We start from the raw sequence: 23,630 nt of genomic DNA, 5'->3' as shown, positions 1-23,630 counted from the left end.
GATTTGCTACTATATTGAGTCCTTGACTGGATAATCTGAAGATCACATGGTAAACTAGACGTACTTTGTTTACGGGCAGGGACATCATCCAAACCATCACATTCCATGAACGATGAACCGATTCCCAACCGCGCCTATTTGTCGGTACAGTCGTATCAAATACACCCAAAAAGCCCTAAAGCAACCATGCCGCTCACTCTCAAGAGCATCAACGCTCTACTACAATGCCACTCTTGCCAGCAGAACCTCATATCAGACCAGTAAACAAGCCACCCAAGCACATCTCAACGCATCCTAACCGTCACCAGACTGGAACAACCACGATGAATTCTTCAAATTTACACGAGGCCGCTTCCTCATCAACGAAGCCGAGATCCTCCGCATGCGCGAGATCCAATTTGACATGAACAGCCTCGCCCAAATCGCAGCAGAATCAGTCGGGGCCACTCACTGCACCTCCATACAGAAGTATCCCGACGGCATGTTCAACAAGACCTTTCTCATGTCGATGGATAATGGCCACGAAGTCGTAGCCAAGGTTCCTAATATGAATGCTGGTATTCCGCATCTAACGACAGCTAGCGAGTTTGCTACCATGGACTTTGTAAGTATTTCCTACCACGTCTGTTATATATGCTGAATCCGGCTAACACAATTCGATCCTGGGAGGCCAGAAACGTGCTTGAAACACCAGCGCCTCGCGTCTATACATGGAACTCGCATGCACAATCACACCCAGTCGGGGCTGAGTTCATCATCATGGAGAAAGCTGCCGGCGTTCCTCTTTCTCATGTCTGGGAGACACTGAAACTACCTCAGAAGCTACAAGTGCTTCTTGCCATGATACGTCTACAGAAGAAATGGCTGAGCGTGTCATTCTCGCATTATGGCAGCTTATACTACGCAAAAGACATCCAAGCATCACCACCAGAAGACACCCACTACATCAAGAACGGCAAAGCCATCAAGGATCCACAATTCGCCATCGGCCCTACCACAGGCCGCGATTGGTGCGATGCGAGCCGCTCACTTTTGGGTATAGATAGAGGACCATGTACATCCTACGTCAGAATCCCTACCATCTGCGAGCAGTCGCTAATACGTTTGTAGGGTCCGATATACTGCAGTTATGCAAGCAGTTGGGACACGAGAAACAAAAGCAATCCAATCCCTGCACCCATCTAAACAACTGGCCCTATTCTGCGGCCCAAAGCTCTACCAACCATGCCCCCAATCCAAACTCATAGCTCTATCCCACTACCTCGAAATCCTCGAATCTCTCATCCCAAAAGACACAGCCCTCATCACCCCGCACCTCTGGCACAACGACCTCCACAACGACAACATCTTCATCGACCCGCAGAACCCCGAATCCATCACTTCCATAATCGACTGGCAATCAACCCATATCTCCCCGCTCTTCACCCACACTCCCGATCCGGCCTTTCTCGACTGGGGGGATGGCCTCGAACCCGAGACGCTCGACCTACTACCTAGACCGAATCTCTCCGGTCTCACTCCCCAGGAAATAGCCGCAGCAGTGCGCGAATACACCACCCAGAACTTATTCATCGGATGGCGCAAGCTCACGCGCGCCAAGAACCCAGCTCTACATCAAGCTATCGAGTTCAGAAAGACGCCCGCGTACGGGTTGATATTCCTTGCTCATCGGATGTTCGAGTATGGCGAGGCGCATTTCATGTCGCTGCTTGTTGATATGAAGGATCATTGAGTTGAGTTACCAGATACTGGTAATGTCCCGTTCCCGTTCGAGTTCACAGATGCAGAGATCGAGCGTATTAAAGTGGCCTGTGATGGAGCGGTGGCGGGGACGGAACTTGTCGCTGGGGCGAAGGAGCAACTGGGCGGTTTGTGGCCGGATAAGGGGCTTATTGAGAATGAGAGGTATGAGGAATGTAGGGCTGCGCTGGGGGAGGTTAGGGATCGGATTGTGGAGGAGTTGGGGGAGAGTGAGGAGGAGAGGGAGGAGTATCGGCGGTGGTGGCCTTTTGATTGAACTACTATTTCAGAGGGATATGATGTTTGTTGGTAGGATAGAGAATCCGATCTCATATACTAAGATGTTATTAAAGAAATCCAAAACTTTTCTAGTCCTCTACATCTATCTACCAACCATACCCAGTAATCCAGCACCCCTTTTATATATAAGTAAAGAGATAACCATAAGAAACGCCACAAAGCAACATCATATAAAAACCAGAATCAATCAACAAAGGACAAAGAAGGCAAATAGATTAAGCCTTCCTCCCCAAATCCACATCCCTAACCAACTTCAACATCTCCGTCCCCTTACTCACATCCCCATCCTCCTGCAACCCAAAGAACGGCTTGACAGCCACATCGACCGTCTCCTCAAACAACCTACCCACAACCAACTCCTTCAGATCCTCGCCGGTCTGACCGAAATCCGGATAGGCATTCAACTCCAACAACCAAGCATTACCCTTCTTATCGACCAAAAAGTCCACACCGAAGAGTTCAAACGCATTCGGCAGAGTCTGGAAATGCACCATCATGCCCCTCGCCGCAGCCTCGAAGATCTCGCCACTCACGGCGCAAATCTGATCAAAGACGTTCTGTTTCCACGTATCGCTGAGACCGGGGACGTAGTCCTCTAGGTTCCAGAAGCGGCGGACGCTGTCAGGGTTAGCGCGGCCGTTTTCCTGGAAACAGGTGTTGGTGAGATGGCGGGCGAGGTCGGTGACTTCGTCTTCGTCCTCGAAGGGAGGACAGTAGGGTTTTGCGGCGAAGAGGGCGAGCATTTCCTTGAAGACGTAGATTTTGAGGGAGCCGACGGCGAGGACGTAGGTGCGGATGTGGAATTTGCGGTTATGGGAGGAGGGGATGAGGAGTGGAGGGTCGATGTAGGGTTGGGCGATGAAGTGGCGGAGTTGGGAAGTTACGACGCCGTGGTTGTCGTCGTCGTCGTCTTCGTTGTCTTCGGGCTCTGGACGCTCGGAGCCGCTTTCATCGTCGGAGTCGGGCACTTCCCATTCTTCGAAGATTTCGCGCAGCCCGTCTTCGCTGTTGAAGAGGCGGATGCCTTGGCCGCGGTCGCTCATGCCGGGCTTGAGAATCCACCATTCTTTTTCTTCATCGGGGAGGGTCTCGTTCTTGGCGAGGCTGTCGCGCAGCTCGTAGGCCTCGAGGAGGGCATCGTCGAGGAATTCGGCGTAGTCGAGCTCGAAGTCGAAGCCGGGCTTGAAGTGCTTGGCTAGGACGCTGTCCGGGTGTTTCGTTACCCAATTGATGACGGTGTTGGACAGGTAGTGTTTGCGGATGAGGGCTTTGCGGATGATATAGGCGTTGGCGAGAGAAGTGGAGGTGTGCATCATGACATGCTCGAAGTCTAGCCGTTCGTATTCGCGGTACTGGAAGATGGGTGTAGTGCGAGAGGGAAGGTCAGCGAGAGATGAGATGGCGCGACATTGACCATTTCCAAGACGACGCTGGAGCGCCCGCTCCATCAGACTCTGGACATAGGAGTCGTCGCTGTCGACGAGAGAATAGAAGGTAGGCTCAGTGTTATTATCCGGTCTACATGAGATGGAATCTATCAGAATACCAGCCATAACAGACAGACCAAGATAAAGTGGTAGCAAAAACATCAGTCAAAGGGGCGAACAGCAGAGCGCGAGATGCATAAACTAGCTTGTATATCTGACAGACGCGCAAATTCTATGTTATATGCAAATACGCCGCGACTCAACATCATTCCACTCACAGCGTAATCTCTCCTTGAATTCCAGGTGTATGCATGAAATTGGCTCGAAGCGGCGTAACACTGTGACGCATTAGCGGATTGGCCAGCAAATTGATAGGGTCTGTACAAACCTGGTCATGCCCTCCTTGACAGCCCAGCCGTCGTTCCCTGGAGCACCCTCCTCCACACTTCTGTACACATCCGAGAAGTTTGGCGCCCACTCGAAGTGTTTGTGTTGGATGCGAGATCTCTTCAATGGGCTCGTTCCATCCACGGCTGATGGCGCCTTCTCTCCCGCGGGCACAGTCTGGTGTCGCACGTCGTGCTCCTGCTTCTCAGGCGTATTGGCCGAGGCCGAGGCATCGACCGCGCGGAAACAGCTGCCCGATGACCAGCGGTTATCGAGCATGTTGGTGTACAGCACCTTGTTCTGGCTCACACCAGGCTCCAGCGGGACATTGACAGTATATAGATCCACACCGTCGGCCCAATTCTTGTGGAGGTACTCGACTAACCGAACGGCATGACGCGATGCCTCCGCGATGACAACGGGATCATGGTCTCTGGAGCTAAAGGCGTACGACAGTGCGATAGCGGGCTTACCGCAGACTGCTGCCTCCATGGCACCGCCAATGGTTCCACTGGACAGGGCGAAGAGAGCAGTTGAATTCCGGCCGTAGTTCGGACCGGACACCACGAGGTCAATCGGGCCACGGTCTTGGAAGTAGTGGTACAGGCCAATCTGAACACAGCTGGCCGGTGTGGAGTCCACAAGAATCCATTCATCTCCATCGTAGTTGTCATCGTCGCCCTCGTTCATACCATGAGGAAATTCGTGTGTGGTCCCATCGTCTTTGTGCAGAGTACCGGGACGGAAGTAGGTTGGCTTCACGGCGGCCCCGATCAAGTGGGCTTTACCGATCCATGATCGCTGCTGGTGGGGGAGAACGACAGATACAATGTGCCCGGCAGACTGCAACGATTGGACGAATGAATGGATGTACGGCGAGGACTGGTTGGACGGCGGGCCGTCGTCGTTGACAACCTATAGGCGGAGGATGGTGATCAGCATGAATTCAGAGGGGGAATTGGGGACAATGAATCTGGTCTTGCTCCAGAAGAGGTCTGCGAGAATAAGATAAGCCACTTACTAAAATATGCATTATTTGGGAGTGAGGAGTCTGGAGCGAGAGCGACAAGGGTTGAGGAGAGAAGGAAGAGAGGGTGGAGGGGCAGGCAAAGGCAGAGTTGGGCGGCAGCGATATTCCCCCGCCTTTCTCTTCCTTCTCCACCCGTTATCGATAACTACTCTGCCTTAACTATATTCATCGCTCCATCTGCAGTCCAGTACTCATCAGCATTCAAACCAGTACACAACTGTATCGTATTGGGTATCTCGAAAGGAATAGCTACAATGCATATCTCTGTTACTCTTGAATTATATGGCTTCGCCGTCTCTGCACTCCTCGGGCGTGAGCACTCTCCCTGGCTGTGCCTGAGCCAGAAGCCTCCAGAGGCTCTTCGCCTCGGCCATCTTCTGCGTCCTCTTCAAACAGAATTTTGTTTAGGGCAACTTCATCTGCACTTCCAACATCACTTTCCTCGTCCTCTTCCTTCACGGCATCCTCAGGCTCTATCGCCCTCCTTCTCTCCGCTGCCTTAGAGGATTCCGCAATCGGTACATCGGAAAGCGGCTCGTCAATTTCCTCCTCTTCTTTCTTGATGAGGGGTGTAACGCTGCGATCCTCCTGCTTAACAACAGGACCGGATGTATCATCCCGACTGCTAAGAAGCGATGCTAAAACCAGCCATGCGAGCCCTGCAGAAGCCATGCTGATGCTCCAGAACAGGAAACCGAAGACAACAAATGAAGTGAGTCTCCAGTTATACATTACCCAGCTAACCTCCCTATCAGCATCATCAAGGAAACGGGAATATAAGGGGTACCAAGAACATACCGCAAGCCCGTAAAACGTGCCCGGAACATGACCTTCGCTTTGTATACTTGCATTATCTCCGAACTGTGCAGCTCCAAGCGCAAGCTTTCCGGTATGTTGCGCGAACCACGAGCGAACTGCACTCGTTCCATCATCGGCACTTGCAGCTTCTCCGCTTCGTGGTGCCATCCCAGCACATAAAACGGCATGAACGAGATCTTACTAGCGGTGTCCACCAACGGCGAAGCATAGGTAAGAATAGCAGGGCGGCGCGAGTGGGACAGAGTCGTAATCGAAGTGTTCGTATCCTGCGGGGCAGACGTAAACGGACGGGATAGGAGGGCCAAATCTAGCATGAAATTACCCGCGGCGAGATTGGAGGGTGTTCGTGGTAATTCGAGTTCCACCTGGACATCGTACGGCAGGGATGAAACCAGGTCTGATCCCAGGCTTGCGATTCCCCAGGGAGGTCCTTCGCTAGTATTCGGTAACAGAAAGAGTCAGCCATGGGTCATAACCATTGGTCAAGCGAAGGCATCAAGAGATCAATATCTGCTCGTAGTATAGATCCTAACTCACCCAAACTGCAAGTGGACAATCCGTTCAAGGCCCGCCTGCGGGATGAACCTGTAGTAAAAGACCCCATACGCGACCGTCGATGTGACGATCATGGCTATAGCCGTACAGAAAAATAGAAAGGCTCCTAAGTAGATCTTTTGGGCTCGTTTGGATACAAGTGGTCGGAGATATTCTGTCACTGTGTGCTGCGTGTTTGCGAAAGTCGTTAGTTCCTGGTCTGCCACGATGGATGGGAGAAGGGAGAGGAATTGGTACCATCACTTCTGACACGACGCCCCTATGAGGATCTGCTCCATCGTCAGAATTCATGGTTCCTCGATCGATCTGTAAAATTAGGGAATTGGGGGGTGCGGCGACAGGAGAACGGCCGCAACAATTGTTTTGTTCCGAAGAGGTACGAGGATCGCGTCGACGTCACCGAGCAGCACGGCGCGGAGAATCTCCCCGACGCCGATCACCAATTTAAGTAAGGGACTGAACTGCTCCACAAACAATATGTTCTCTCACCATCTAGACCATCTCTCTACTGAGATCTGTTTTCTACGAATTCGTATGCACCGATACTCATGGACTCATCTTTTTTAGGATAAACTTATCGTTACAGACTACCGATGTGGTAGATGGAATGGATAAGGAAAAACACCAACATGAAGCGTAAGAGACACGAGCAAAAAGGAACAAGATATAAGCACCATGTAGCGATGGACCATGCTAACACGTCCTAATATGCATACCCCGCCCAGAAACCCAACCGAAACAATGAGAATAGAAACATAGAACGATACAGCATGCCAACGGAAAGCAAAGCAAACGTAGAAACCCTTCAGATCATACACCCCGGTAAAGACCCGTATTTTTGCGCTGCATTGTCATGAGCGGCATCGATAGAACACCATCAGAGTCGGTCATCGCGGCTGAATGCAAGGCATGGAAACATGATCAAATACTTCGTATTAATATAGTAGAAGAAGATAGAGGAGAGAGTATAGGTTGGTGATCACTCAAGCCATGGCCCGCGGGCTCTGTTGCTGGATGTGCTGCAGAAGAGCATCGAACAGACGGCCGATCTAGTGGGGAATGTCATGTCAGTGAAACGAACTAATAAACCGTTCAGACAAAAGGTCAGCTTACCTCAGGCGCAGCCTGAATGAACGGAAGACGGAAGAAGGTGTAGCTCCGGTTCTGAAGCAGCTCCTGCAGGGTAATGATGAGACCCCATGGGTGAGGGCGGTGGACAATAAGCCTCTCGAGAAGCACCCGGATGATTTGCTGACGAATGTCAGAATCGTCCTGCTCCGAGTAGTCGGTGCCGAACAGGCGGAGAATGGCGAAGCTAAAGAAGTAGGTATGGCTGTTGGGGTAGCGGAGCTGATTGGCCATGCCGCTCAGGAGATAGTACCGCGCCTCAGGCCGGAAGGCCTTTGCTAGCTTCTCGAGAAGCGCCGAGTGAGGGGAATTGTCAAAGGCCGCGCGAATGTTGCCCTTGGTCGCATTTGCAGACACGGCGCTCTGACCGATGTAAAGTACAAGCGCGTTCAAAAGGACCACGTTGACGTTTATCGGCGTATAGTAGGGGCCGGTTTCCTTGGTGGGAGGATTGTACACGGCATCGGAGATCTGCTGAATGACCGAGTCAGATGCATCGGTGCTCTGGAGTGCACTGTCGACAGCACTCTTGATGTTGGCCTGTTCCAGCGGACCTGCAGTATCACCGGCGATTCTGGGGGCTTCCCGCATTTCTTCCAGACGCTCAACCTTCAACCCCTCCCTGAACGGGTCCGGGAGTTTGTGGAAGGACGACGGATAAGCACTCAGGACCAGGTTCCGAAGCTGAGCGCAATGAGCAGGGATGACGTTACAGAACTGGAAGTGATTCTCTGCCACGAACTCAGGGAAATCGTGATGCAAGATCAGCAAGATGCGAAGAACACCCTTGTACAAGTCCTTAGCAACGTATGAGATGCTGGCCGGCTTGAGCTGCTCGCCAATGTAAGAGAGCAGCGCCTGCATGATTTCGCAGTACGGTCCCCAGCCTGCCCGCTCCGGCATGTTCAGCATACCGGACATAAAGAATCTGTGAGAGACCAACGAAAGCCACCCGTAAACGAATCCTGGGCAGTACTTGGGCTGAAGAGACAGAAACTTGTTAGCAAAGGCGAACATCATGTCCTGATGCTGATCGCTTTGCTGAAGCCCGTTCATGGAATATTCACAGAGAATGCTGGAGAATAGCCTAAAGAAGACACGCTGATTGAAGGCCTCGCCTCTCATGACATGGTGGTGGTTCAGGACAAGCACAAGCAGTGAGAGGGTAGAATTGAAGAAGGCTGCCTTGCTTGTCTTGGCAGCTCCTGTAGACTCGCCTTGGAACTTGACAAGTAAGACAACCAGCTTGCCAAGGGCATCGATGTAGAGGAAAGCCTCATCGAGACTTCCACTAGGGTTCTGCGACTCGTGATCGAACATTGCAACCGAGATGTCGATGCTAAGGCGGAAGAAGAGTGCCGAGTCTTCTTGGTTGTCCATGACCTGTCGCTGATGCAGATCCTTGAGGAACGAATAGTAGGTGCGATCAATGGCACCGGGAGCCTTGTAGATCCCAATCCACTCGCTGAAGATATACTCCATCTGGTCACGCTTGGACCTGGCCTTGTCACTGAGTAGGGGGTTGACGACTTCGGGAATGCCGGATTCACGCAGCTTGCGAATGATGTCGTTGGCCACAGTAACGTCCGAATCTTCCGCAAGCCATTGGCTCATGGCTTCAAGACTACCCGAGAAGTCAGATCTTAGAGCAGATGGTTCCTCGCTGAAGAGAACACGGTCCATGAGGTTGGAGAGGACATCCAGGGCAGCAGTGTTCTTTTGAAGAATAAGACGTGTCAAGATCATGTCAACTCGACGAATATCCAGTAGTCCGACATCAATGAGTGCAACCGTAACTGGCACGTTGAACATGTGCTCGTCGTCAACCTCAGAAAGTATGGCCCAGGTGTAGCGGGCCACAAGAGTGGACATATCGCACAGTTTCGCAAGCAAGTGTGCGAGGACTTCAATCTCTAATGTCCCGGGTGTCTGCGAATACAGAGTCGTACAGATTCTGAGGCCAGTGAGACGAGCGAGTTCTTCACCGTTGGGAGAGGCAAGGATAGTGCGGAGTGCTTGGTTGTACTCTTGGAGGACAGCACTCTCCCTGCCAAGGTCCCGAATGCGCTCTTCAGGAGCGTTCCGAGCTGCCTGCTGTAACTCGGAAACTATGCTCTCAACCTTCTCACGCGGGCTTTGTGCCTCAAGGAAGCCATTGAGCTGAGACTGTGCACCGACAAGACCAGTCTGCTGTAACCGAGCATCTTGCTGGGCTTGTGGTGTCCTATGGGGTACAGCTGGCTGTTCTGCAGGAGTAGAGAGATTGGGAATAGGCGAATATGGTTCCTGAAGAACATCTGGAAGCTGTCGACCAGAATCGGTGGAAACATTCTGAACGTGGGCCGCTGCCGGGCCACGGGCTTGACGGGCAAATTCCTCATAGATTGCCAGTTGCTCTTTGTTCAACCCTCCTGCAGCCTGTCGGTAAGGCTCGGGGATGAAAAGGCCCCAGCGATTCATTGATGGGTCAATGAAAGGCTCATTGGGCCGGGCCGCCCTGTGACGCCGACGCGCTTCCAACTGGGGTTCGATGACCTTCTCGATCTCAGGAAGAGACTTCTCCTCTGCGGCCTTCTCAACGATACCGCAAGCAGCATCGAGGTTATCGTTGACACACATGAGAATCAACCCCTCAGGCATTGGCTGATCGGAATACTCTTGCTGGATCATGCGAATGTAATTGGTCATGCTCACCTTGAGCGGTTCTTTACAGGTCACAAGAGCCAGGCTACCAGCCAGTTGCCTAACCATTATGCCAGCCGCATGACGCACTCTTTCCTCATCAGGCTCCATTGCGAAGTCCTTCGACACCAGTTGGACGGTGGAGATAGATGCGATGGTAACTGAGCGTTCCACAACGGGAGTGATAATTTCCGCGATGGCACGCTCGACCGCGCTGTGCACTATCTGCCGAAGGACATTCGGGTCCACCATGCTGCTGGCAGACGACGGGAGTACAAGGATCTTGTCCAAGCTCGGGAGAGTCGACATAATGGCAGCGGGTGACAATCGCTCGTGGCGGATTCCTTGATTGATGCTTGTGAGAGTCATGTCCTCGAACGCCTCCAGACCATCTGGAATATTGGCCGTAGACAGCGCATCTTCGATGTGAGCAGAGCGGTCACGGATGATGACAGAGGGCTCAATGGTCTTGTGATCGAGGTCGAGGTCCTTGCACAGGACTTCAATTTCGAACTTCAAGTTCAACTTGAGTTCAGCGAAATGATACAGTTCCATGAGCAATGCAAGGATGTCCATCAGCCAAGGATTGGGAGGGTTAAACACCGTGGACTTGGTGGCTTGGACGAGCACCTTGCATGTGAAAGGAATCACGATAGTCAGGCGCTGGCTATCAAATCCCTCCAAGAGAAGTCCCTTGAAGTAGACATTCTTATGTTTGATGGGCTTGTCCTTGGCTATGGTCAAAGACCCAAGCCACGCACCGAGGTTCTTGAGATGACCGCGATCGGTGGATGAGTTGATTGTAGCTTCGGAGTTCAGAAGCTTGGATACACTGACATAGGTTTCCCTTAGAACTTCCGCCCATAACAGCTTGTCATTGATACGGTCCAGCAGGTCAAGGTAGAGCTGCTGGAAATTCGGCTGCAATTTCGCACGTTCCTCCACGAGGTAAGACGCGAACCATTGATGGTGTTGGTCACGAAGAACATCCGTGAGATCACGCAGCTTCTCATCAATGTTTTGTTCAGACACATTGTTCAATACGAAGAGAATCTTGTCTTGGACATCTTCATCAGGATCACGATAGACCTCAGGTCTGAGAAGCGGATCAACATGAACGGAAACAAATTTACGAGTCGATCCATCCGCGGTGGCGTTCTCGTCAACGTTCCCATTCACGGCAGCACCCGAGATACTGTCCGCTCTTCCAGGCTCATCCCTAACTTGACTCCCTTGCTCACGCAGAACTTCCTCGGCTTTCTGGTAGATCGTAGTGCCCTGCAGGGTTGGAATTTGTAGGAGCAGGTGGCAGAAGCCAGCCCATTCAGGAAGACGGTTGATCAACTGCTCAATCGCCTCGACACCGAACTTGTACATAGGATCATGCATTTCATGGTCACGCACTGCCTCCAGAATCATGCCCAAGCCGACCTTCAAGGTAATGCCGTCCACTAGCCGGAAGTTGATGATGCCACCAAACATCACAGCTGTTTTGGTAAGTGCCTCCAGGGGATATTCATGGTAGCAATGGTATTCGTCAATAAGGCCATGCACCATACAAGCGAATAGGTCCTGCTCGGCTGGTTCACGGGAGGATTTATATCTTCTCATCAGTTCAAGGATTTCCCTGAGTGAGAGCTCCTCGTGATACATCTTGCCGAAAAGCTCTTGCATCTGCTTATCAACTGCCTCGGGCAACGAATTTCCGTTTTCCCCGTTGGCGTCGATGATGTCGTCGAAACCTTCTCCGTAGTTGATGAGTCGCGGATAAGTCTGAATGCATATCCGTTGGACAGGAGTAAGATTTTCGCGGTCACCGACATATTCTTCGAGAACTGACAGCAACGTGAACACCGTTTTGACCGCAAGACTAACCATCTGGGGAGCCGACTGTTCCTTCCGTTGGACGTGAAGCTCGTCTTCAGCCTTAATCCTCAGGAACTTGGATAGTAGGCTTCCCATATCCATTGGGCCTTTCTGTGCCGCATTACGAACCCATTGTTCCAGATCGAAGGGCCCTTTACGATGAGCGTAGCAAGCAAGATCCATAGCGAGACCATTCGTATATCCCAGGAGATAGTCGAGCCAACCAAACTCGACAGCATGTTCATAGATGGCAGCAGTAGACGTCGGGTCCTGCGTGAAAGTTGTGAAGAGTTGCTCTGCTACCCACTGCCGATCTTGATGCCAGGCCCCGTGCAGTGCCAAATGATATCCTTCCTCTTGTTTGAGTATGAAAACTATCAAAGTTCGAAGGACAAAGCTCTGCTGCACACTAGTCCAAGGCTGAGGGAGAGAGAGGGCCGAGCACAAGAAAACGGGTAGATCGTACTGAACAACCGCCTTGATCATCAGTTGACTCTCCGCGGCAGCCCAAGATGCTTGGGAAAACAATGCCAGATCGAATATGGCTCTCATAGCGTCCAAGGACCGGAGTGGTGACTTTGCAGCACGTTCGCCTTGCAAACGAACGAGCTCGGGACCATCGGCGAAGAAGTCGGAGGGGAAGGTGGCACGTAGGTTGGGGATTTGGGATACATCTGTCCTGGAAGCAATGAAAGCAGTCAGGAAGGACATCTGTGTATCACGATGCTCCCAATCACCACCCCAAAGCTTCTGAATATCCAGGGTTGGGTCATCCGTAGCTGCAGCCAACAGGACCGCATACAGTTTTGCGAATTGTCGAGTATCAAGCCTCAAGCCCTCACGGTCGAAGCTGCGGAAGACAAGAGACCAATTGATTCGCTTCTCGCCATAGTGTGCCTGAACAGCCCCGAGGAATGTCTCCAGAGAGAACTCGCGCCAATGCTGAGAGAGCACAAGGAAAAGCAGCGCACTAGCAATATGCTCTTCGCCCCAGCACTCGGACCCGGTTGAGTTTATCGTCTCAGTGACGGCGTCGGCATTCGAGGTTGCTTTCGGTCCTCTTGAGTGAAGTTGGCGGACAAGGGTATACCTGGGGTTAATGAAATTAAACATCTGAAGAGCAGACGCAACCTCAAATGGCATGTCCACGCCCAGCTTCTGATAGCGCAAGTTCGCCGCATACACCAATTTCCCTTTCACTTCATCTGTGAAATTCCTAGGCGGATACAGTATGAACCGCTCGATTGTCATGCCAATGAAAGAATTCTTGTAATCCTTGCTGACATCAGACAGCGTCGCCAGGCTTTGCAGGAACGGTGTTATGGAATTGGAAATTATCGCATCAGCTGTTGGAAAGCATTCGTCAGTGGACTTAGACCACAGTCTGATATTCGGACTAACGACTCACCTTTAGCGCGCAAGTCCGACTTATTGGCGGTTTTGAATGCCAGCGCGAGAGAAACCTTCACAAGAGGATCGAGTTTGAAGTGATCCAAAAATGTGGAGAGATCAAAATCGCGGAAGATATCTCCCTCAGATGTATCTACCGTCTCTGCGATCTTCTGGGCCTGTTCTATGTCCTGAGACACTTTTTGCATCTCCTGGACTAGGAGCGGATAATTGCCAGCATTTTCCACGGACTTGTTGACCCCGGGGAAAATCTGCGGGGCATTGCCCGTAAGCAAGCGGCGAAAGTATTTGGAAAAGACCTCCATTCCGTTCGACTCAACAAGCTGGTACCAAGTCAGCATCGTACTGGTACAACAAATACTAGAGGAGGTTGACATCTGCGACGCTGTGATCTGATGTACTTACCTTGTGAATTTGAGCAGCTTTGGTCTCCCACTTTTCTCTACCCTCTTTCTCTGTGATAGAATCTAGGAGCAGGAAAACCTGTGCGATGGATATCTTCGTCAACGACGACTGGCTTGCGTGAGCAGCAGAGCCTGAAGCTGCCGATCCCGGCTTGTCAGAGGGAAATCCCGTAGGTGAGTTCACGGTTGTACCGGACAACAACGGAGAGAAGGTGGCGCCTCTGGAAGATCCCGTCCCACCTCCGCCTCCCCCGGAGCCTCCTCCACCCGCGACAGAACCCGCTGCGGAAGCCAGATGTGACCCTGAAGACGGGGTGTGAGCTCTGAATTTAGGTGAGGAGAGAGACTGCCCAGGTTGTTGGTGCTGTTGCGAGCCAGATTGAAAGGAGGCGAACGGTGAGGGCGTGGAGGCTGGCGAGGGTACGTTCCGACCAACAGGATGGCCCCTAGCGGAGCTCAGAACGGCGGAAAAGGAGGATGTCAAAGGAGACGCGGTTGAACCACCTGGACCAGGACTGTTGGACTGAGGTGGCCCCCGAGAAGCTGAGGCGAGTGAGGAGAGGTTGTTGGTCGCAAGTGGAGTCAACCCACGCCGAACACTAGACTGGGACACGGACGGACCCCAAGGAGATTGCTGTGACCTTGCCGGCCTGGTCGAAGAGGATTTATCGGTGCCAGAAGCAATCGACGATTGGGAGGAAGGAGGAGGGGGAGGGAAGGTCATCTAGGAGACGCGATCATTTGATCTGAAGGCGAGCGACAAATTTTTATTATTTGCAACAGAATAAAAGCAAAGTCGAAGCCAAAATTGATGAGAACAATCGTGAGACGGGCAACAGAGCGACGGATTCTGGCAGCGGAAGAGCAGAGACCGATGGCAATGAAGAGGATGTTGCTTCGTGGCACAGGATGGAAGTTCCGATGGGTGTGAATGACGGGCAGAGAAAGCGAGGTTGAGTGGACGTGCGGGTCGGGAGGTGCCTGAGGAGCCCACACTAGATGGCCTTAGGCAGCGAAAGAGAGCTGCGTCCTGCTCCTCCCACTTACTGAAGAGAGTAGGTAGGGGAGGTCGATCAATCCAAAGTTTGAGGGGGGAAGTGTGGTGAAATACGGCAGAGAGATGGAAATTCTCAAACCGGCAATCACGATTTAGGGGTTCTCAAGCTGAGATTAACAACCAGTGGAAAGGACGCGCAATATAGTTTTGGGCAAAGTGCGTAGGCGAGCGACCGGACTCGACCTCCAGCTTTGTCTCTCCTGCATAATGACCACTACGTTTAGGCAAGTGCGGCTGGGGGTCCCGGGCACGTGAGCATGACGGGACCAATGCGGTGGCTTAGATAACCGCTGAGTCATCGGGTGTTCCTGGGTTGAAGGTTGCAACCGGGTTATCTACAGTTAGTGGATAGTTTTATCAAGGTAATGTTATCTACGCTCTCTCTCAAAAGTCCAAAAAATGGGGGAACCGGGATCCCCTCTTGACGGTTGTCCCCAGAGTTACTCGATAATTGATGCCCGACACCCTCAACATGGTCACCGACATTTCCGCTCGAGCAGACCTTAGTGTAGATAATGGCGAGTTATCGCAATGGAGCTTTCTCTCAACACTTTTCGAAGAACCACGTATACGATCCACAGCACTAGATATATCCTACTTTACCAAGAGCAGAATAGGTGTTAATAAAGGGTTTGAAAGGAGAATGAATGTATGAGTAAATTGCGTTCTTCGCGCGCCATCAGTGAGACCTCGGGACCAGCCACATCCATGGATGGATAATGACCGACCTCAGGGTTTCTGAAAACCCTACAAGCCAAGGAAGGGCGCAAATAAAGTGTGGGAAGGGCGTCACAGGAACAAGAATCCACACCATTCGTCAGGTTCCGTTCAGTGGGAGAGAATGATAGCCACCGGCGGATATCCCTTGATGGGTTCTCGAGGAAGATGAGGTGGTCATTGGGCTGCCTGACGCTGCCCCGTGATATTACCGCCGGTTGCCCCGAGAGACACGCCAGTGTAAACATGACAGCGTCAGCCATCTCCATTCCACCGCGTAGCTTGTGGCTAACTCCACCAGATCCAGTTCCATCTGTACTGCTTTCTCCATTCTTTCTTTCTGAATTCTGGTTCTTTATCTTGCTTCTCCAGGGGCATCCAGGTTGCCATCTTCGTTTGGTTTTCCGTCGCCGTGGGGTTCTCGGGTTGTTCAACATTTTTACAGCTCGCTCTGCGTTACCTTTCAAATTGTCCATATCCCTAGATACCGATAACCAGATGAGCAAAGGCTGGCCGAAGCTCTACACTTTCACCGGACTATAATCTGCCAAAATGCCGGGCACAGTTGCAGATGGGCCAACAGTGGCCATGTCCTGTATAGTACCTCGACATTCGATTAGCGAGTTCCATGTCCAGCTAACACTTCGACTTCTACAGTTGCCAACAACTTTTGGGGCAAGGAAGACGCGGGTGTTGGGCCAATGTTGGATAGAATGCACACGTCGAAAGTATCGTGTGATGAGTTAAAGACATTCTACAACAGTACGTCAGCCGATCCTGGGCTCAGTACGAGGCTTGTTTGTGTTCTAACATGATGACCAGTACGGGCTGCTATCGAGGATGAGTACGCGCGAAAGCTTCTAGCACTATGTCGCAAGCCACTAGGATCAACAGAGATAGGCTCCCTCCGGTCGTCCTTCGATACCGTCCGCGGTGAGACTGAGGCTATTGCCAAGGCCCACGCAGCAATTGCGGGTCAGATGAAGAGGGAGCTAGAGGAGCCATTGATTGCTTTCGCGGGTGGTTCCAAGGAGCGAAGAAAGATCATACAGAACGGTATTGAGCGTCTTCTGAAGACTAAAATCCAACAGACTCAGACTGTCAACAAGGTAGATTGCCCTGCCCATGATAAAGTGTACATGACCGTACTGAACAAAGCAGACCAGAGATCGGTATGAACAAGATTGCCTGCGGATTAAGGGTTATTTGGCTCAAGGACACATGGTCATGGGCCACGAAGAGCGTAAGAACAAAGCGAAATTGGAGAAGACGCAAATACAGCTGGCATCGAGCAGTAGCGAGTATGAAACAGCTATTAAAATTCTCGAAGAAACTACTACACGCTGGAACAAGGAGTGGAAGGCAGCTTGTGATGTACGTGCGATCGGCAACTTATCTTCAAACTTGACTTCTGAATACTGATGAGTTGTTCCAGAAATTCCAAGATCTCGAGGAAGAGCGACTTGACTTTACAAAAAGCAGTCTATGGACGTATGCGAATATTGCATCAACTGTTTGCGTCAGTGACGATGCGGTACGTTCTATCAACCCAACTTCCCGGCTTCCGCTAATGATCAATAGTCCTGCGAGAAAATCCGACTTTCCCTGGAAGACTGCGAAGTTGAAAAGGACATAATCCACTTCATCAAAGAGAAAGGAACTGGTCAGGACATTCCTGACCCTCCCAAGTTTATCAACTTTTGCCGGGGCGACATCAACGATACCAGCTCGGAAGTATCTGAAGAAGAAGGGTACTCGGTAGCCCAGTTCCAACGGACGATAAACCCAGCATATCGCACTTCATCACCGCAGCCTTCTTCGTACGAGCCCCAAATTGATCCCGATGCTGAAATTGCAGCCAAGATAAACGGCCCGTCCACTCCTTCGAGCAGGGAGGCTACAGTCACTCCGCAAAAACCAGTACAGCAACCGATGCAGCAGCCCGTACAGAAGGCTGTGCAGCAACCGATGCAGCAACCGGTGCATGCGCCAGTGCAGCAGCCTATGCAGCCGCCAATGCAGCCACCCGTGCAGCAACCTATGCCACAGCCAATGCCTCAGCAGATGCCGCAACAAATGCAACAACCGATGCAGCAACCCGCTCCCTTGGATCTACGGCGCGGCGGTCAGCTTCCACCGAACTATGACCCCAACCAGCATGGTGAAATTGCGAAGGTGCCACACAACGCTTATCCGACCGATGGTATGACCATGTTCTGCAGGACAGGCCCGCCTTCAGAGCGCAGCTCGGGATCCAATAGCGCCTACCGACCATCCAGTCGGGATTCCCAGAGCGAAGTGTCAAACCCTACATCGATGTCGAGTCAGGAGCCACCAAGTGCCAGACAATCTCCTACGAAACCCACGAATGGTGTAGCCCTTCCAGGTCTAGGGGCAGACAAACAGGTACAAAAGAAGAGGAGTGCGTTCTTCAGCAACAGTCCCTTCCGACGGAAGAGTCGCCATGATAAAGACCGCCAGTCTGGACCGTCTCAACCACCTTCTCGCGGCACTTGGGAGTCACCGTCAAAGTCCACCAGTCCCGTTAAAGCTCCTCAACCCCAACAGCCAATTTCGGTCCCCAACCCCGACCGAGTATCTGGAAGCCCCGAGCCCGTGGATCCAAGGGCAAACTTCCAGCTTAATGTTGGAAACAATGTTTTTGACGTGGACTCCCCTGACAAGGATAAGAAGGGATCCCCATCGAAAGCAGCCAAGGCTGGTGAAGAGGAACTCGATCCGATTGCCCGGGCTCTCGCAGATCTGAAAGTAGCAGGGAAGCAATCAACCACTCGTGTATCTGCTGACAGATACCACGGGATTGCAACTCCAGTGCCACCGGTAGCTGCTAACCCGGGTGCTGTGAGCACACCTCCCCCCGCTTACAACGATTCATCCTTGAAACGTCTCGACGCTCCGCAACCCGCATTCACGTCAGCGCAGATGCAGAAGACAACTCAGAGATACACTGGTCAGGCGCAGAGTATGCTTCGTGGCTCGAGCAAGCCCCCTTCATTGACAAGCCGACACGGTGGACAGTCCCAGGAGGCGACACGGGCTCGTTCACCCGGTCCAGGACGAAGTGCGAGCCCTCATGTCAGCCCTCGAGTTGACACCCGCATGGGGCAACACAGTAGAGCGGCTAGCCCTAGTCCAACCTACCATTCGAGCAGCAGCATGAGAAGCCGGTATAACCAATCGCCAACCGTCCCATCCCCATCCCAGCGTCCCGTGGATGCATCTCCAACTGCAGAATATGCCCGAAGAGGATCTTCGCGTGCCGTGTCTCCTCAGCCACAATACCGGCAGTCTCCCACCATGGCACCGCGCGGCGTGTCCCCGCAGCCTCAATACAGACAGCCTCAGAACACAATGCCCCGTGCCGTCTCACCACAGCCGCAATTCAGACAACAAACCCGGCCATCCAGCGCCGGAGGCATGGAGCTTCAGCTTTCCGGTCAACCCGACATGTATGCTGGCAGTCGTGACGGGTACGGCTCTCGACGCGGCAGCGGTAGACCCATGTCATACTACGACGAGGCCGCGAGCGTGAGGAGTCGGTCCAGGAGCAGAACAGTCGCTGTTGCCGATCCCAGCAGACAATTCAGCCGCGACGGTCGACCCATCCTTCACTTCGGTAAATACACCTTCCTCCTCTCCCACCCCATAGCAATAATCAACTAACCTTGCCTGCAGCACGAGCCATGTACAGCTACACCGCCGCCATCCCCGAAGAGCTAGGCTTCAGCAAAGGCGACGTCCTATCAGTGATCCGCCTCCAAGACGACGGCTGGTGGGAAGCCGAAATCACCACCGCACGCAGCCGAACCGGATTAGTCCCGAGCAACTACCTCCAAATCATCTAAAGACCAAAAATTCTAAACAAAAAACAAACGACAAAACACGATCAATGCCTATCTCATGAACCAACAACCAATCATTATTCCATCACCCCATCTATGACCCAACCATGTCCTACTTAATCACGTGTTCATGATCATGATACCAAATTGTGCTCATTTGTCTTTTTCTTTGCCACATCTTCTAACCTTTGGGTCTAGTAGTATCTATTCCTCCCCTTCCATGGCACATTCTTTATGCGTTTTCTCTCTCCCCAGTCTCTTGCATGTCAAAGTTGGTTTTTGCCTCTTTGGACCTCATTTGTTGATCTTGATTGTGTTTCTTGTGTGCTGAATCTCCGATACCTGTATGCTTGATTTTGTTCGAATTGTCTTTCGTTGAAGATACGGACTAGTTCTTCTTTTCTTTTCTCTTTTTAAATTAGCTGCGTTGAGATACTTGAATAATAACTTGGCGTATGGGCGCTGTATTTTTTGCGTATACGTACTACGTTCTATGACTAGACAATGTTCTATAGCTTGATCTCGTTGGGTATGCGTGTAACAGTTTCCAGATAAGAGAGTCACCATTTAATACTAAATACCTGACCAAGAAATTGTAGACATGGCTAAAAGAGCCCACAAAGAAAAACCAACTGAGCAGAGCAAGCTGGAACAGGCAACCCAACACCACAAAATGACCGCCCAATTGGAGGCGACATCAGGCGCCAGCCCGCCAGCCCGCCAGCCCACCGAGAAAAAGAGTAGCAAAAGGGTATAGACCCTGCACGATGTCTAGGAAATGCTCAGGAACCAAATACCAACTGGAACAAAATGAGATGCTCGCGCACATGTATCGTACAATAAACAAGAGAGAAAGAAATCGAGCCCTAGGGAATTAGAAAAATAAAACATGCCAGCGTGTGGTGTAGGCAAGCAGTAGCCCGGTCGGTTTTGACTTCGAAGTGGTCTATGGTGAAGGATGATGGTCGTAGGAGGACAAGAGAGCTCATTGACGTCTTCGGTTTTAATCTGCACGGCCGCATCCCTCCACCATACATCTGAAACCTCCTGGAGTTGCAAGGCAACGTATTCTACCGTCTTTGCAATACGGTTGTGTGGACGCGTGGAACCCAATTTGGGAGATCTTATCCCATATTGTTTTGGGCGTAAGACTTTTAAGACCGGGCTGGAATGGTTCACCATTTCCATTCGTGTCAGCTGCGGCTTTGGCGATGTTGCAGACGAGGTAGACGTGGTCGTTAATATGTCCGCAACTGTTGCAGACCCGCTGAATGTGGCACATTTTTATCTGTCGCAAAGGGAGTTGATGCATGCAGAAGCGTATTAGAGTGGAAAGTCCGCGAATGGCTGATTTTATTGACCCTGGATCAAAGGGCATCGATTGTTAAGAGGTTTAAAATGGACTTTCCTGCTTTCTCGATTCGGTACTGGCTGATAATTCAGAGCCATGCAAATGGATCTGGGTAGTCTTGGCTTAAGAGTCTCGCTGATTGATCTGCAAGATGATGAGTAGAGAGCTATGGCATCTTTGCCAGGCGCAGAAAGGAAATTTCCTATATGCCAAAGTGTGGTGAATTGGAGCACACGCCGAGCCATTGTGTCGACGTTTATTCCACGAAAAGCTGTGAATCAAGTTTTCAGCATCACTACAAGATGAAAATTCTGTTAAGACTTCACAGCCCAGGCAGGTAACAACGGAACTTGATGAAGCACGGTATGGAGCAGCTAGAAAGATGTGATAAGGAGATATTACAATTCAAGTGAAGACAGCATGATGGGTAGTGGCAGGGATACATAGCAGAGCATCATGCACAGCAGGCCAGCAAATAACAGAATTATAAAAACATAAGAGGTTCCGCAATATGTTCAATTTGACACTGTACAATGGAAGGCTCACCAGTCCTTGATCAGGAAGATTGTCCAGGCAAGGTGGCTTAAGAAGCATCAGGCGAGCAGCCTCGGGACACATATCATGTGAAGAGCAATATCATGCAGTTATTATAGAGAGTTCATTCATCGTCAACAAAGGAGTTGGCCAGTCGGCCAAAGATTGGGACTTCGAAATGTTCGAGTGTGTCAACTAAAGTGTGGTCAGCTTGTGTTATCGTTGCGCAATCGTGGAAACACACCATCTCGATAAGCCCGCATGCTGAGAAAACCGATCATTGCAATATCACAGATAAATAGGAGCCATGAGAAAAAGCTTGACCAGGAGAATATTAGGTGGAGTATCTGAATGACGTTAGAGCTGTCAACGGTCGACTCGGTCGATAGCGTGACTTACAAACATGACGGTGAAAAGCATGCTCGATTGCCAGGCGTGGAAGCTTAAGACATGTCAGCAAATCTGGCAAAAGGATATCTCTGGGATATGAGAAAGAAGGAATCGTACCGAACATAGTCGCTCTTGTGTTCTACCAACAGGAGGAAGACACCACCGGCAGGAGGCAGAAGCAGATATGCCAGCATAGCTTCAACATCCATGCGGATGGGGAGACTGGTGTCGAAAGCCCCAAGATTCCAACGACCGCTCTCCACATCATTGCCAAATCCCGTGTTTCCATGTCCACTGGTGTTTATATGACCCGCACCGGCGAACTGACTGGGGGAGGGGAGCCCCGGTGAAGCGAGTCCGGGGACGGGAGGAGATCCGCGAGGCGATCGAAGATTGGGGGATTTGATGCGATTCGCGTCGGCCAGCGACGGCGAAAAGGCGCGTTCCACCTCGGGGGACTCGTCCTGGTAGGGCGCAAAGTTCATCTTGAGCAGGCGATGAAGCGGAAGATGAGAGAACGAAAGCCAAGAGAGAAAAGTAAGGACAGACAAACGGGATGGATGGACGGGAGACGCGCTTATCAGCCCACGCTTGAGCTACTAGTTTCAAGTAAGTAGCTTTATCGTGATGCCGCAGTTCGTCGCCTCAGGCATCACTCACTTCCCCGCTGCTCTGCTGCTGCTACTGCTGCTGCTGCTGCTGCTGCTGCGGGTTACATTCTTCTCACTTCCACCACTCATCACGTAACTGCTTGTCATCTTGGGTATCATCATATCATCATTGTCATTCCTCTCTCGTAGTACTGTACATGGAAAATCGTTTTTGTTCATGCCTGCCTCCTCTACACCCTGCCGCGCCCCCGTGCAATTCCTGTGCCCCGCGCGATCCCACTGACCGGTCTACGCGTCGTGGAGGTCGTCGATGGCTTGGATGTTGAAGATGTGGTAGTCCTGGTAGTGCTGGTGCTTGTTCCTGAGTATGAGGTGCTTGGTGTCCTTCCCAGACCGCTACGCACCACCCGTCCACGAGTGGTCGTCCCACGCGTAGTGCGGGTGCCCGCAGCCAGCGCTCTCTTGCGCTGGTCTTCTTCAGCCTTCCGGGCAGCAGCTTCCCTTTGCTGCTGGAGTTCCCGTTCGCGTCTCTCTGCGGCCTGTTGCCGGAGGATTTCTTCGTTTTCCATGTCGGCCACATCTTGAACGGCGCCTTGCCAGTTAGGATTAAGGATTAGCCGCTGGTTGTGTTCGGTCTGGGAGAGGATTCGCGTCCAGGTTTGAAGCAAGGTGGAAGCAGAGTCTATGGTGCGCGAGACAGTCTACAGATCATCACCGGAGGTTAGCAATTGCGATTGTAGAAGGTCGATGACAGCAAGTTGGCCTTGAACTTACACCCATGTTCTCCTTAGCACAATCCAAGCTTCCTAGTAGCCCCTCAATGACCTGGTTGATCTTGCGGACGCTCTCCAATTCACTGCGCAATGCGGCCTCCCGCGCCTCCTGACGGTCAAACAAAGTTTCCCCTCCGTCATGGGTAATGGTGGGTTCTGGCGACATGCTTTCTTCCTTCACAGCTCTGTGGTGTAGCATTTTATTTCCGCGTTTGGAGGGGGAATCCCAAAGGTCATCAGAGTCATCATCCGACAGCTGAAGCCTGTCCATTTCCTCTGCGGTGCTGCGGTGCGTCATTGTTTAGGAGGAGGAGTAGATAGAATGGATGGTGGTGGTGGTGGTGGTTATGGTGTGGGGGAGGCGTGGCTGTGGAAACAACAATGATTGTTTTGTTTGATCTTGAAAGGGAACGAGGATACAAAATCGGAGTAGTTGAATAATGAAATGCACCAGCTGGCGGAGGGGAAGGGGAAATAACCACCAATGAAGAAAGGAAGAATGCCGATCGACGGCTAATTATCGTGGGGCAGTCTCAGCCAGTCGTTGGGGATGGGAGAGTATAATAGCCCGACTATGGAATTAGTC

General features: G+C 51.7%; 7 protein-coding genes across 7 annotated transcripts; 2 read left to right on the top strand and 5 right to left on the bottom strand.

The window, feature by feature from the left end:
• Positions 1–112: 112 nt before the first annotated feature.
• On the top strand, positions 113–1,732 carry BO83DRAFT_409350 (aminoglycoside phosphotransferase family protein; the record flags this gene model as incomplete). Its single annotated transcript, XM_025534124.1, has 4 exons — positions 113–260; positions 309–604; positions 670–1,054; positions 1,128–1,732. The coding sequence occupies 4 exons, from the start codon at positions 113–115 to the stop codon at positions 1,730–1,732; spliced, it is 1,434 nt and encodes a 477-aa protein (XP_025386825.1).
• Positions 1,733–2,095: 363 nt separating this feature from the next.
• Positions 2,096–4,931, bottom strand: BO83DRAFT_379730 (putative acid phosphatase). Its single transcript, XM_025531576.1, has 4 exons — positions 4,876–4,931; positions 3,856–4,769; positions 3,746–3,805; positions 2,096–3,558 (listed from the first exon to the last, which is right to left on the bottom strand). The coding sequence occupies exons 1-4, from the start codon at positions 4,885–4,887 to the stop codon at positions 2,256–2,258; spliced, it is 2,289 nt and encodes a 762-aa protein (XP_025386824.1). The 5' UTR covers positions 4,888–4,931; the 3' UTR covers positions 2,096–2,255.
• Positions 4,932–5,017: 86 nt separating this feature from the next.
• On the bottom strand, positions 5,018–6,632 carry BO83DRAFT_341000 (seipin). Its single transcript, XM_025528608.1, has 4 exons — positions 6,496–6,632; positions 6,241–6,425; positions 5,683–6,138; positions 5,018–5,623 (listed from the first exon to the last, which is right to left on the bottom strand). Exons 1-4 carry the CDS (start codon positions 6,547–6,549, stop codon positions 5,152–5,154), a joined length of 1,167 nt encoding a protein of 388 aa, XP_025386823.1. The 5' UTR covers positions 6,550–6,632; the 3' UTR covers positions 5,018–5,151.
• Positions 6,633–6,804: 172 nt separating this feature from the next.
• On the bottom strand, positions 6,805–14,952 carry BO83DRAFT_363940 (CCR4-NOT core subunit CDC39). Its single transcript, XM_025529597.1, has 4 exons — positions 13,750–14,952; positions 13,343–13,667; positions 7,372–13,280; positions 6,805–7,307 (listed from the first exon to the last, which is right to left on the bottom strand). Exons 1-4 carry the CDS (start codon positions 14,470–14,472, stop codon positions 7,242–7,244), a joined length of 7,023 nt encoding a protein of 2,340 aa, XP_025386822.1. The 5' UTR covers positions 14,473–14,952; the 3' UTR covers positions 6,805–7,241.
• A 1,122-nt stretch (positions 14,953–16,074) lies between these two features.
• Positions 16,075–19,388, top strand: BO83DRAFT_315791 (formin-binding protein HOF1; the record flags this gene model as incomplete). Its single annotated transcript, XM_025527640.1, has 7 exons — positions 16,075–16,117; positions 16,180–16,284; positions 16,345–16,631; positions 16,684–16,896; positions 16,958–17,056; positions 17,104–19,159; positions 19,219–19,388. The coding sequence occupies 7 exons, from the start codon at positions 16,075–16,077 to the stop codon at positions 19,386–19,388; spliced, it is 2,973 nt and encodes a 990-aa protein (XP_025386821.1).
• A 2,006-nt stretch (positions 19,389–21,394) lies between these two features.
• Positions 21,395–22,145, bottom strand: BO83DRAFT_428535 (uncharacterized protein; the record flags this gene model as incomplete). The annotated part of the gene is made up of 4 exons (XM_025535414.1): positions 21,395–21,465; positions 21,515–21,617; positions 21,670–21,712; positions 21,778–22,145. The coding sequence occupies 4 exons, from the start codon at positions 22,143–22,145 to the stop codon at positions 21,395–21,397; spliced, it is 585 nt and encodes a 194-aa protein (XP_025386820.1).
• Positions 22,146–22,559: 414 nt separating this feature from the next.
• Positions 22,560–23,495, bottom strand: BO83DRAFT_438648 (DASH complex subunit DUO1; the record flags this gene model as incomplete). The annotated part of the gene is made up of 3 exons (XM_025536112.1): positions 23,046–23,495; positions 22,676–22,972; positions 22,560–22,619 (listed from the first exon to the last, which is right to left on the bottom strand). Exons 1-3 carry the CDS (start codon positions 23,340–23,342, stop codon positions 22,560–22,562), a joined length of 654 nt encoding a protein of 217 aa, XP_025386819.1. The 5' UTR covers positions 23,343–23,495.
• Positions 23,496–23,630: the final 135 nt, after the last annotated feature.

The sequence above is a fragment of the Aspergillus eucalypticola genome, assembly GCF_003184535.1.
Source record: "Aspergillus eucalypticola CBS 122712 chromosome Unknown BO83scaffold_17, whole genome shotgun sequence".
Classification (NCBI taxonomy): domain Eukaryota; kingdom Fungi; phylum Ascomycota; class Eurotiomycetes; order Eurotiales; family Aspergillaceae; genus Aspergillus; species Aspergillus eucalypticola.
The sequence above is the reverse complement of the archived record's forward strand: the minus strand, read 5'-3'. Positions and strand labels throughout refer to the sequence as shown.